The sequence below is a fragment of the Labeo rohita genome, chromosome 3, assembly GCF_022985175.1.
Source record: "Labeo rohita strain BAU-BD-2019 chromosome 3, IGBB_LRoh.1.0, whole genome shotgun sequence".
Taxonomy (NCBI): domain Eukaryota; kingdom Metazoa; phylum Chordata; class Actinopteri; order Cypriniformes; family Cyprinidae; genus Labeo; species Labeo rohita.
In genome coordinates this window covers 13,389,227-13,402,732 of record NC_066871.1, presented here as the reverse complement: position 1 = coordinate 13,402,732, position 13,506 = coordinate 13,389,227, and the positions used below count along the sequence as shown (strand labels likewise).

General features: G+C 38.1%; 1 protein-coding gene across 4 annotated transcripts in view; it reads right to left on the bottom strand.

Moving 5' to 3' along the window:
* srcin1a (SRC kinase signaling inhibitor 1a) overlaps positions 1–12,516 on the bottom strand; it is a 169,684-nt gene extending 157,168 nt beyond the window's left edge. For 2 of the 4 annotated variants that reach the window (XM_051106733.1, XM_051106734.1), the window contains exon 1: positions 11,880–12,516. In XM_051106733.1, coding sequence (XP_050962690.1) covers positions 11,880–11,901 — 22 coding nt within the window. In that variant the 5' untranslated portion in view covers positions 11,902–12,516. The remainder of the gene's footprint in view (positions 1–11,879) is intronic. The other 2 variants (XM_051106739.1, XM_051106740.1) reach the window with 2 other exon arrangements.
* Positions 12,517–13,506: the final 990 nt, after the last annotated feature.

Genomic DNA, 13,506 nt, shown 5'->3' with positions numbered 1-13,506 from the left:
TAAAGCGCTCCTGCTGTTATAAAGCCCCAGTGAATACCAGCATGCACCTGTTTGTGTGTGTGACTGAGAGAAACAAGGAGAGAACAGTGAAAGGATAGATGGACGCCCCTCAAGGTTACCTGTCATAGCAATGTCATTGCTGGAGGCTGGCGTATCCCATGTTGCCATGTACTGCGGATTAGATGTCTAGCTGATGTTTAGTGCAACATCAGTGACACTGTACGGTTTCCTCTTAAAAAAAATGCGTCTAATCATCAACACACTGTCATGAAACCATTATGTCATCGTTAGCCAATCACAGGAGAGGACACACTAAAACATTGATATGATGGCAGAGCTCTCCCGAGGTTAAATGCACTCAGATTAACATGCAAAAATGTAATTTAAGATAGGAATATTGAGACAGCTATCAAAAATTCATACGCTGGAGGTATAATGGATATTTGTCCCTGATGATACAATTTAATAAGACTTGTGTTTTTTTAATATAGCCAAAGTATTTTTTTACACTACCGTTAACTGTTAGCTGAAAAGATGCACATTAGGACATTTTACACCAGGGGTGCCCAACCCTGTTCCTGGAGATCGACCTTCCTGCACAGTTTAGTTCCAACCCTAATCAAACACACCTGTCTGTAATTATCAAGTGCTCCTTCAGATCCTAATTAGCTGGTTCAGGTGTCTTTGGTCAGGGTTGGAGCTGAACTCTGCAGGAAAGTCGATCTCCAGGACCAGGGTTGAGCACCCCTGTTTTACACTGAATATGAATAACACAAGCTTTGCACAGCTAACCTTTGTACTGCCAACTTTTTCCTGAGTAACCGATAAGCGCTGCAGTGATGGATTCTATCTTCTGTTTTCGTGTCTCCACTGAAATCCATGTTAAAACCGGGTAAAAAAAAGGTTGACTGAATTAATTAGTTTTTTGATATAACGAATTATAAAAATGTGTGCAGGGTTAAGTTGTGCTGTTGTTGGCTGCCACAGTAACAGCAATAAGCTTAAAGGGGTCATCGGATGCAAACTTCACTTTTTCATGTTGTTTGAACATTAATGTGTGTTGGCAGTGTATGTACAAATCTACCCTATAATGATAAAAATCCATGCAGTGGTTTTTAATTAATCTGTAAAAATAATATTTTTCAAATCAAGCCGTCACACCGACAGAGGCCGCTCCCACCATAGTTGATTGACATGAGCGTTTTACCTCAGACCAGCTGTCACAGTCCAGTAACTTTCCTTTGTTTCGATGCCAAAGCAGGGATGTAAGTTAGACAAGAATATCTCCGATTGAGCGAATGAGGTGTTGTGTTGCTGGATGTAATAATGAACATAGTGGTCGTCATTTACTCCCGACATTTGAGCTGCTGAAGATGCAGTAGATTACGTTTGTTTGTGAAGGGAATGCGCCTCCCGATCTACATATATCCGTCTATGTTCGCGCGAATCATTCACGATCCAGCTTCACTTAGAGCAGAAGTGAGTATAAGCGTTTTTTTATGAATCTTTGCAATCGCCTTTCCTTATAACATGGTAGTTAGGAAGTTTAGTGGCTAAACATGGCTAAAGTAAACAAGATCATCTTTCCACAGAGAGAAGAGAGGGGCGGGGTGAGCAGAGCTCATTTGCATTTAAAGGAACAACCCCTTAGAATGAGATGATTTTTGCAGAGTTCATTTTGGCAAGGTAAAAAGGGTGTTGTTTTACAAAACCATTAAGAATTTTTAATCAAAATATTATAGACTTTTCATTAAGACCCTAAAGAATCATATCAACTTGTGGAAAATGGGCATCCGATGACCCCTTTAAGGAATTCCTGTAAAGTACTTGTTCCCAGCAAATCTGTCCGTGTCTGGCGCTTAAGTTAAAATACTGTGTGTGAAATAATAAAATAATGTTTTATAATAATGTGTGCTCTTACCACTATGTATGGGCCATTCTGCAAAACTGGTGCAAACTGCTGTCCCACAACCGAAAAACATGTCAAATCATCATTTAGTAAAAAAATTATCATTTAGTGGGAACTTGCAGTTGGGAGGTGGCTGTCCTGAACCCTAACCCCTAAATTTCAACTTACAAAAATGATATTGAAATAATTATTGCATTTTATTCCATTGTATTTTTTTTATATATATCTTTTTGATTTTTTAAAAAAGTGACAAAAAATGTTATATTTTCTGTGTAAATGAGTAAACTTTATGTAAAAAAAAAATGTATCCCGCATTTTCATGTCACTACTGAAAGAGTAGATATTTTAGTCCATTGGCTACATCCCTACATTTATGATTAGGAATAATTCCTGTGTCTCTCTCTCTCATACCTACATGGTGAGTAGATAGGCCCCATCATTTTGAGGTAAATGTGTTCAAAAATTTGTGTGTAATTTTAAAGAACATCTACCGAACACTATTTTTCTATAATTAAACACACTTTTTTGGGAGTTATTCCATAACATTTAGTTTTTATGTGTGTACAACTGTTCAGAACTGTGCTAGCTAACCATGTGCTGATTAGCATCTTTGAGCTAGCTTTAAAAGTATCTAAAATTGTCACTACCGAAGCGTTTGGTGAAGTTTTGGTAGGGACATCTGTTTTTTTGGGTGTTATCCCATAAAATTGCACAACCGTAACAGTCATGACCAAAAAATGTCATCATTGTGTCGGTAATGACAAAATGAAACACATAATCCTCATTTTTGGTGGAAATAAACAAAACTTTAGTATAGTTATGCAAATTTTTAGTATGTTTTAGTAGTGTTTTAGTATGTGGGTTAAAATTCTGTAATGTGATGTGGTTGCTACCAACACATTACTGTCACTACCGAAAACGATGATTGAATCACGACTGAAACATGGGATGTTTTGTCAAAAATAAAGTATTATGATAGTGTTTGGTTCAATGTATATTCAAACTAATGAATCCTCAAATTTGAAATCAGCATGATGAACTTTTTGCCTTTTACAAAGAAAAAATTTATTTAAAATACAACAAATCTCATAAATCACACTTGACATAATTGTTAAAATTGTAATTGTTATTAATTTACCTCTGAAATCTTTTTCATAAAATTAAAAAAACATATATTTACAAGCAAGATGTAAGCAAAATCTTAATAGGACAATATAACCTTTCTTACTAAATGTGTTTCGGTAGTGACAAATTTGGGTAGAGGACAAATATTTCAAAACTTTGCAAAAACACAACATGAGAATGAACTGCTGTTAGAAATAAAGGGGTCATTCAGAAAACTGTTTAAAAAAGAAAAGAAAACATCATCTTCACACGCTAGAAATGGAGGTTTAGTAATTTCCCTGTTATCGTTCAGTCAACTGCCAAATGACCGCTTCTCTTCTCTTATATGAGATTGTAAGTGTGCTGCTACATGATGCAATCTCTGTATTATATTGAGCCTCACTCTCAAAGCCTGTTACACTAATTCAAAATCCATACAGCTGAAGAACTGGCACAATGTAAATCCTCTCTCAATCCATGGCTTTATATTCAGAAAGTAATATTAATTCAAGGCTTGTTCTATACAAATACACAGGAATGAAAAAACACAAAACATCACCAGTAGACACCTCGGGTTATATTCACACAACAGCAGAATACAGCTGTCAGTCCTGTTTGATGTGCTAATACTGTTCTGCTCATAGACATTTGGTACACAACCACATTTATAACCAAAGACACAATCTTATGTTTTTTTAGCAGTTACAAACAAACTGAGAAGGGTTTGTTATATTTTACTGTAAATCAATAATATTCGGCATGTAGTTCTATAGTCACAGAAAGTGACAAAATTCTCAGAAAGTTTTTAACTGTCTTCAGCAGAAATGAAAAAACATATTAAAAATCGTACTCCTGTCAGTGAAATGTTAAATTATTGCACTTTTTTTGCATTCTGACCTTTAATTAACAGAATTTTGGATTTCATCCAACTGCCTGAGATGTGTTTCGTAACACTCTACATGATATTGCAAGAAATCTTTTGAGGTTCTTCTCCTCCTGCTATCTGATGGAGTTCACAAATAACAAGATGGTTTCCTGTCTAATGAGATTTTCGGGTGGGGATTTGATTATCATGGGTCAGAAAAGGAGCATATCCAAGCTGGTCTGATTCACAGTTTTTACACTTTTACTCCGCTGCCAAACTGTGCTATATACCATATCGGTTGAGAAAATAGAAAGAGAGATTCTGACCTTGTATCTGTGAGGAAAATATTAAATATTAAATTGTTAAACTAAATGTACTATCATTGATCATATGTGTGAATTGACTCCTGTGTATTTTCAGAACAGTTTGACAGTAAATATATGGTTGAATATTGAATAAAGACAACAAAATTTACAAAGCAGCACACAAACAGTTTTAAAGGGGTAATCCTCTGTGAAGTAAATCACTGTATTTTGAATAATTGTCTAGCCCCTTGAGTATAACGATACGTCCTTCTGAATGTCTGCTTGGCAGAATTGTAAAATGTCATTTGCAAACATTTCTCTACCTGCCATTCACTCTAACAGACACATTCTGTGCAGAAACTCAAATCAGGCACAAATCACCTCAACAGCACTCTAACAATCAGAATGGAGGCAAAATTGGGGTGGTGTCAGGATGGCTATTTTTACATGACTGACTGATACATGCGATGCACAATATTTTCTCCTGTTTAACAGCTAAAGGGAGGTCAATGGGAAGGTTTATAAGTAGTGTGGAGTGCAGAAGCAGAATAAGACAAGACACTTGTGACCTTCAGTCAGGTTATATTTTCTTCAGGTACATTTGTCAAATGTATTCATGTTTTAAAAGTACCATTTTTGTTTTAAAATCAGTTACTGTTTACTACAGGGGGCCACATTGTTACTGCAGGTGGTCTGCTAATTATGATTTGTTCTGAAACTAAATTCTGAGCTAAAAATTAACAAGTTAACTTCAAAGCTCAAGTTAAAGAGATTCGCCCAAAAATACAAATCTGCTGTTAATTTAATCACCCTCAGGCCTTGTAGATAGGTGACTTTTTTCTTCAGTAGAAGATTTTTAGCTGAAACAGTGGTCTTTGGTGAATCATAAAATGCAAGTCAACGGCTGGCCGTTTTTTGAGAGATAAATTAACAGCACATTTTCATTTTTGGATAAACTATCCCTTTAAGAAATAGGTTCTTCATTGCGTCTTCTCTATTAAATGCATTAAATTTAACGTAAATTACATATAATGTAATGGCCAATTATAAGACTCCGTACATCAACTATTATTTGAATGGCTTTCCAATGTAAGCAAAGTATATAAATAAATTACTATGGCACCACACAGATTTTATTATAGGCCAGGTTAACAGTATGCAGCATCTGTAGTATGTATGTACACTACCATATATACGTTTTTAATTATTCAAAAAGCATGCATTAAATTGATTATGACCTATATTATAAGAGATTCTGTATTATATTTACTAAAGCATTTGCATAAACACATTACACAATAAAATATCACACTTGCCATGAGAATGAACCTAGATCACACCAGAAATCTCAGCATCTTCAAGATTCAACCAGGAACTCTTTTCCCTTCATCTCTCTATCCCTTCCTTTCATCCTAGTAGTGCTTTCATCCCCCTCTTTTCTTTCATCTCCGCTTTACGCTTTCGTTACACCCACCTGTCTTTCTTGACACCTATTTCTCCTTTTCATTCCTCAGAGCAATGCTCTTACACTCTCTGTCCTTTACACCTTCGACACCTCTACTTTCTGCACTCTTCACTTTCTAGAGAGTACAACAGTCAGGTCCCAGAAGTAAAAACACATTCATTCATTTTTCTCCATAGGGAAATTTTAACAATAACTAATAATCGTTTGAAGACAGACGTGTTGTAAGCTCTGAGGTTGGTAATCGATTCCATATGCTTTTGTTGATATTATTTTACTAGTAGAATTTGTGGTGAAAAACTACATTACCCATAATGCTGTACAGAAAATTTCACCAATCACAGAGTTGCAGTAATCAAAGTGTGCCAAAAGAGATCTTAGGTTCGCTAGACAAGACGAGCTTTGAGGTTTAAAGGTATATACTTTTTATTTTATTTTTTTTTTAGAAAATGACCGATCGTTTCGCTATACAAGACCCTTATTTCTCAGCTGGGATCTTTAGAGCCCTTAGAAGTTGCATTGAAATGGCATTTTGGAAGTTAAAACTTGTGGGCACCATAGAAGTCCACTGTATGGAAATAATTACTAAAATGTTTTCCTCAAAACACATAAAAGAAAGACTTGAACATCTTGGATGACAACAGGGTAAGCCTGTAAAATTTTGCTCTGGAAGTGAACTACTCCTTTAAAATCCTTAATCCTTATCCAGTAATTCACGAATGACTGGAAAAGTCATTGGAGCTCAAATAAAGTTGAAAACCACTGGTCTAACAGCATATGACTTGCTATAAATCAGTCAGATTTTCCAACATGAAAAGAAAGAACAGAAGGTGAGAACTTGTCAGATGCTGTTTTGTTCTGCTGTTCTTCAAACTATCTGTAGTGAAGTTCCTGTAATGAGCATCAGTGTTCACCATCCGCTTCTATTCCTTCTTTTGTAGGCATACCGGCCCTCCCTTTTGTGCTTAACCAAAGCTGGTCTGTCCCAAGAGAGAGTGGGTATGCCTTCAGCAGCCAGTCTCTTTCTCTCTTACTCTCTCCCGGCCTTCCTCAGTCTCACTCCAAGCAAGCATTCCCTTAGTTTTAATCCATCTCTCTATCTCTCATCTGCTTTACTCTGCTGAAGAATTTTCTTGTCTTCTCTAGTAGCATTTCTGTCTCAGGCCTCATATGAAATCTTTCTATCATTCTTCTCATGCTTTATTTCTTCTCCCAGCAGACTTCAGGGACAAATGCCTCTAAGCTCTTCTGTGCCCATCTCTTTTCCTTTGGCTTTTTCTATCTTTTTTTGTTTTTCTGCCTCCATTTCGCAACCTCCTTTCTGAGGAGTTACTTTGAAACTGTGAAACACAAGACAAAAGAGGAATCTAAAAGTAGATTTTTATATTTTCTTAAGAAAAAGAATGCAAACCTTACCATCATGATGCAACACTGTTGTGTGTGGTTGTCTGGGTGTTGCTATGCAGTTCCTAAATAGTTCTTCTACTAAGAGTTTTTTTTAGCATGTTGCTATTTGGTAGCTAGGGTGTTCTGGCTGGTATGTGTCAGATACTCTCGTGAACATGCAAGCGTTGTGAGACTGTCATGAATGCGCATGCGTCGTAATACTCTCGTGAACGCGCATGCGCCATGACACTCTCGCGAACATGCAAGCGTTGTGATGCTCTTGTGAACGTGTGCGCCGTGATACTCTAGTGAACGCGTATTTATTCATTCATTCCTTTTATTTATTAAGCACTTTACAACTGCACCTGACGACCAAAATGCTGTTCAATCAACAGTGTATGTTTTGTGATACTCTCGTGAATGTGCATGTGCCGTAATACTCTAGTGAACATGCATGCGTTGTGATACTCTCGTGAAAGCGCATTTCGTGATACTCTTGTGAAAATTTTACTCTAGTGAATGCGTATTCATTCATTCATTCCTTTTATTTATAAACCACTTTACAACTGCACCTGAACACCAAAGTACTGTTCAATCAATAGTGTATGTCGTGATACTCTCATGAACACGTATGCGCCATGATACTCTTGTGAATGCACGTGCGTCATGATACTCTCGTGAACATGAATGTGTTGTGATACTGTCGTGATACTGTCGTGAACACGTGTCGTGATACTTTCGTGAACATGCATGCATTGTGATACTCTCGTGAATGCGCATGTGTCGTGATACTCTCGTGAACATGTATGTGTTGTGATACTCTCATGAATGCGCATGCGTCATGATACTCTCGTAAACATGTATGTGTTGTGATACTCTCGTGAACGCATGTGTGTGAAATACTTTTGTGAACGTGCATGCATTGTGATACTCTTGTGAATGCGCTTTGCGTCGTGATACTCTGGTGAACATGTTTGTGTTGTGATACACTCGTGAACGCATATGTGTCAGATACTTTCATGAACGTGTATGCATCATGATACTCTTGTGAACATGTATGTGTTGTGAAACTCGTGAACGCATTTGTGTGAGATAGTTTCGAGAACATGCATGTGTTGTGATACTCTCGTGAATGCGCATGTGTCAGATACCTTCCGGAACATGTATGTGTTGTGATACACTCGTGAACGCATATGTGTCAGATACTTCCGTGAACGTGTATGGATTGTGATACTCTCGTGAACACGTATGTGTTGTGATACTCTCGTGAATGCGCATGTGTCGTGATACTCTCATGAACATGCATGTGTCGTGATACTCTCGTGAACATGCATGTGTCTTGACACTCTCGTGAACATGCATGTGTCGTGATACTCTCGTGAATGTGCATACATCGTGATATTCTCGTGAACGTGCATGCGTCGTGATACTCATGAATGTGCATGTGGCGTGATACTCTCGTGAATGCGCATGTGTCGCGATACTCTCGTGAACGCGCATGCGCCATGACACTCTCGCGAACATGCAAGCGTTGTGATGCTCTTGTGAACGTGTGCGCCGTGATACTCTAGTGAACGCGTATTTATTCATTCATTCCTTTTATTTATTAAGCACTTTACAACTGCACCTGACGACCAAAATGCTGTTCAATCAACAGTGTATGTTTTGTGATACTCTCGTGAATGTGCATGTGCCGTAATACTCTAGTGAACATGCATGCGTTGTGATACTCTCGTGAAAGCGCATTTCGTGATACTCTTGTGAAAATTTTACTCTAGTGAATGCGTATTCATTCATTCATTCCTTTTATTTATAAACCACTTTACAACTGCACCTGAACACCAAAGTACTGTTCAATCAATAGTGTATGTCGTGATACTCTCATGAACACGTATGCGCCATGATACTCTTGTGAATGCACGTGCGTCATGATACTCTCGTGAACATGAATGTGTTGTGATACTGTCGTGATACTGTCGTGAACACGTGTCGTGATACTTTCGTGAACATGCATGCATTGTGATACTCTCGTGAATGCGCATGTGTCGTGATACTCTCGTGAACATGTATGTGTTGTGATACTCTCATGAATGCGCATGCGTCATGATACTCTCGTAAACATGTATGTGTTGTGATACTCTCGTGAACGCATGTGTGTGAAATACTTTTGTGAACGTGCATGCATTGTGATACTCTTGTGAATGCGCTTTGCGTCGGATACTCTGGTGAACATGTTTGTGTTGTGATACACTCGTGAACGCATATGTGTCAGATACTTTCATGAACGTGTATGCATCATGATACTCTTGTGAACATGTATGTGTTGTGAAACTCGTGAACGCATTTGTGTGAGATAGTTTCGAGAACATGCATGTGTTGTGATACTCTCGTGAATGCGCATGTGTCAGATACCTTCCGGAACATGTATGTGTTGTGATACACTCGTGAACGCATATGTGTCAGATACTTCCGTGAACGTGTATGGATTGTGATACTCTCGTGAACACGTATGTGTTGTGATACTCTCGTGAATGCGCATGTGTCGTGATACTCTCATGAACATGCATGTGTCGTGATACTCTCGTGAACATGCATGTGTCTTGACACTCTCGTGAACATGCATGTGTCGTGATACTCTCGTGAATGTGCATACATCGTGATATTCTCGTGAACGTGCATGCGTCGTGATACTCATGAATGTGCATGTGGCGTGATACTCTCGTGAATGCGCATGTGTCGCGATACTCTCGTGAATGTGCATGAGTCGTGATACTCTCGTGAACATGCAAGTGTCGTGATACTCATGAATGTGCATGCGGCGCGATACTCTTGTGAATGCGCATGTGTCGCGATACTCTTGTGAACATGCATGTGTCGTGATACTCTCGTGAAGGCGCGTGTGTCGTGATAATCTCGTGAACATGCATGTGTCGTGATACTGTTGTGAATGCGCATGCGTCGTGATACTCTCGTGAATGCGTATGCGTTGTGATACTCTCATGAACATGTATGTGTTGTGATACACTCGTGAAGGTGTATGTCAGATATTTTTGTGAACGTGCATGCGTCGGGATACTCTCGTGAACGTGTATGTGTTGTAATACTTTTGTGAATGTGCATGCGTCGTGATACTCTCGTGAACATGCATGTGTCGCGATACTCTCGTGAATGTGCATGAGTCGTGATACTCTCGTGAACATGCAAGTGTCGTGATACTTATGAATGTGCATGCGGCGCGATACTCTCGTGAATGCGCATGTGTCGCGATACTCTTGTGAACATGCATGTGTCGTGATACTCTCGTGAAGGCGCGTGTCGTGATAATCTCGTGAACATGCATGTGTCGTGATACTGTTGTGAATGCGCATGCGTCGTGATACTCGCGTGAATGCATATGCGTTGTGATACTCTCATGAACATGTATGTGTTGTGATACACTCGTGAAGGTGTATGTCAGATATTTTTGTGAACGTGCATGCGTCGGGATACTCTCGTGAACGCGTATGTGTTGTGATACTTTTGTGAATGTGCATGCGTCGTGATACTCTCGTGAACATGCATGTGACGTGATACTCTTGTGAATGCGCATGTCGTGATACTTTCGTGAATGCACATACGTCGTGATACAAAAAGCATTCTTACAGCTTCATAAAATCACGGCTGATCCACTGATGTCATATGGACTATTTTAATGATGTCCTTACTACCTTTCTTGGCCTTGAATGTTGTAGTTGTTTTGCTGTCTATGCAGGGTCAGAAAGTTCTTGCATTTCATCAGAAATATCTTAATTTGTGTTCCAAAGATGAACAAATGCCTTATGGGTTTGGAACGACACAAGGGTGAGTAATTAATGACAGAATTTTTGGGTGAACTATCCCTTTAAGAGGCCAAGATCTAAGGGATAGTTCACCCAAAAATGAAAATTCTGGCATGACCATTTTACTAACCCTCATGAGAAAAAAAATTGTCTTCACAATGAAAGTCAGTGGAGTTCCAATGTTGTTTTGGATCCAACTAACTTTCACTGTTTGGACAAAAACAATTGAATCATTTTTTTTAAAATATCTTCAGGTTTGGAATGGCATGAAGGTGAGTAAATGATAACAAAATGTTATTTTTGAGTGAAATATGTCTTTAAATGCACGTTTTTGATTGTTTTATAGTCCAAAGTCCAAATGCTCAGAAAAGTAATAACAATAGAATTGCACACTTCTACTCTCAAGCCACATAATTTTGTGGTCCGTATTGCAAACAATGCACAGAAGTTTATTCCTAAGGGCTCAAATAGTAATTGCCTTTACAAGCACCACAAAATTTCTCTCCGACAATGTGCTCTCACACTCACTCCAGTTTTAATGGGTGTGATGACTTCCTCTGCTTCCTATGGTATTCCTACACGCGCACTGAAAGCTCACGGAAACTCACTGACACAAAACCACAAATATACACACGTGCACACGCACACACGCACACACATTCAAGCATCATTAGCGGTGCTTGTTTTCCCCCTCTCCCTTTTTCCCATCCTCCTGTTTCTACAGGAATGGATCCCTCAATTCATTTCGGAGCTCCCACACCCACTGAGCCAGCCTCATCACTCCCATCCCTGGAAACCCTGCTCACCGGCAGAGCCCTTGGATCCCACATACACAGAGCAATCAGTATGAACCACCAAAGGACACTATGCACACAAATACACACACATACGTACACACACCCTCCAACCCCACCTTGCCCCACCCCCTCACCAAAAGGAAAAAAAAAAGCAACGGATGAGGAAAACAACAACCACGGCAAGTAACAAAATACCTGCTACATAAGAATGGAAATAGATAAGGTTGACATGCCTTGGGATGGTGCATTTCCCATAATGCCTTCACCGTGCTCCGCTGCCTACAAGAGAGAGCCACCAGCCTGCTTCCTGATCCACCCTCCTGGTCCTCCTCCTCTCTCTTGTCTTCACTCCGTGTCGTTAGCCTCTCCCGGAGCCGGCTGCGCTTCTATTCGCTCCTTTTCTCCTTCCGTCCCTGCCTTCCTTTGTCTCGCTCTCTCGCTCCTGTCTTCTGTTCCTCTCCCTCTCTCTCTGAGCGCACGAGATGGGCTTTCTCCAGCTGGTTCTCGCGCCGTACGCGTGTGAGGTGATGTGTGTGTGTGCGCGCAACTCGGGGAGAACGAGCGTGTGCGGTCGTGTGTGCATGTGTGTACGTCCTTGCTCGGCGCCGTGCAATTGAGCTGGTTTACAAGTGTTGGAGAAGCTGCAAGGAGCTTTTACTAAACACACAGCTTGCAATAAGCAAGATGAAAAAAAACAGTCAGTGATAGATTAGCATGGTTTTGTTGTTCTCCTCTCTCTCTCCCTCTCTCTCTCTTAAAGGTACAGTCTGTTCTCTGCAGTGATTGTGCTAATCTCTTTTCTCTTTGCCCTTCTCTCTTTCTCGGTCTCTGCAGACTCCTTTGTAGAGGAATATTAGGAGCTCTAGGGATCGGAGCTCTCCGTGGTTCTGAACGTCACGGTAAGGGCCCAAGGGAGCGGTGCTCAGGCGGGGGGAGGGAGGGGGAGCCACGGAGGTCCCTCTTTATGCTCAGAGAGACCACCAGGAGGGGAAGGTGACCAAATGTAACATTGAAATGAAGGTGGAAAGGAAAGGGAAGGACATAAAAGGGTTAGGTTATTATTATTATTATTATTATTATTATTATTATTATTATTATTATTATAAGAAGAAGAAGAACAACAACAACAACCATAATACTAATATGTTTAAGAAGTTTAAGTTTAGGAATAATGTTTAAAAATAACAGTGACAATAACAACAAAAATAATTAAACATTATTATTAAAATTCTATATTAAAAGTATTAATAATAATAATTTAAATAATTATTCTATTATTTAAATAATATTTAAAAATAACAATACACATACCTAACAACAACAACAATACAACAATACGCAATAATTACAGTATTAATTTTTACATTTTTAAAAAGATTTAGACATAAAATAAAACAAAATAATAATAATAATAATAATAATAATAATAATAATAATTTATTTTTATTATTATTATAATACTATTTAAATAATATTTAAAATAACTACACATACATAACAACAATACACATTTTCTAATAATAATGTATTATTATTATGTTTTTGTTGTTTTATTTTTATTTGTAATTATTGTGTTTTATTTATTTATTTATTTATTATTATTATTATGTGTATTGTTATTTTAAAATATTTCATAATAATAATATTAATAATAATAATAATAATGATAATATAATTTATTGTTAATTTTTATTATTATTATGTTGTTGTTGTTGTTGTTTTCTAATTATTATTAAAAATACTATTATTATTGTGTGTATGTTGTTGTATTATTTTAAATATTATTAAATAATGTTGTTTTATTTTTATCTCTAAATACTATTAAAATATTGTTGTGTATTGTTATTGTATTGTTATTTT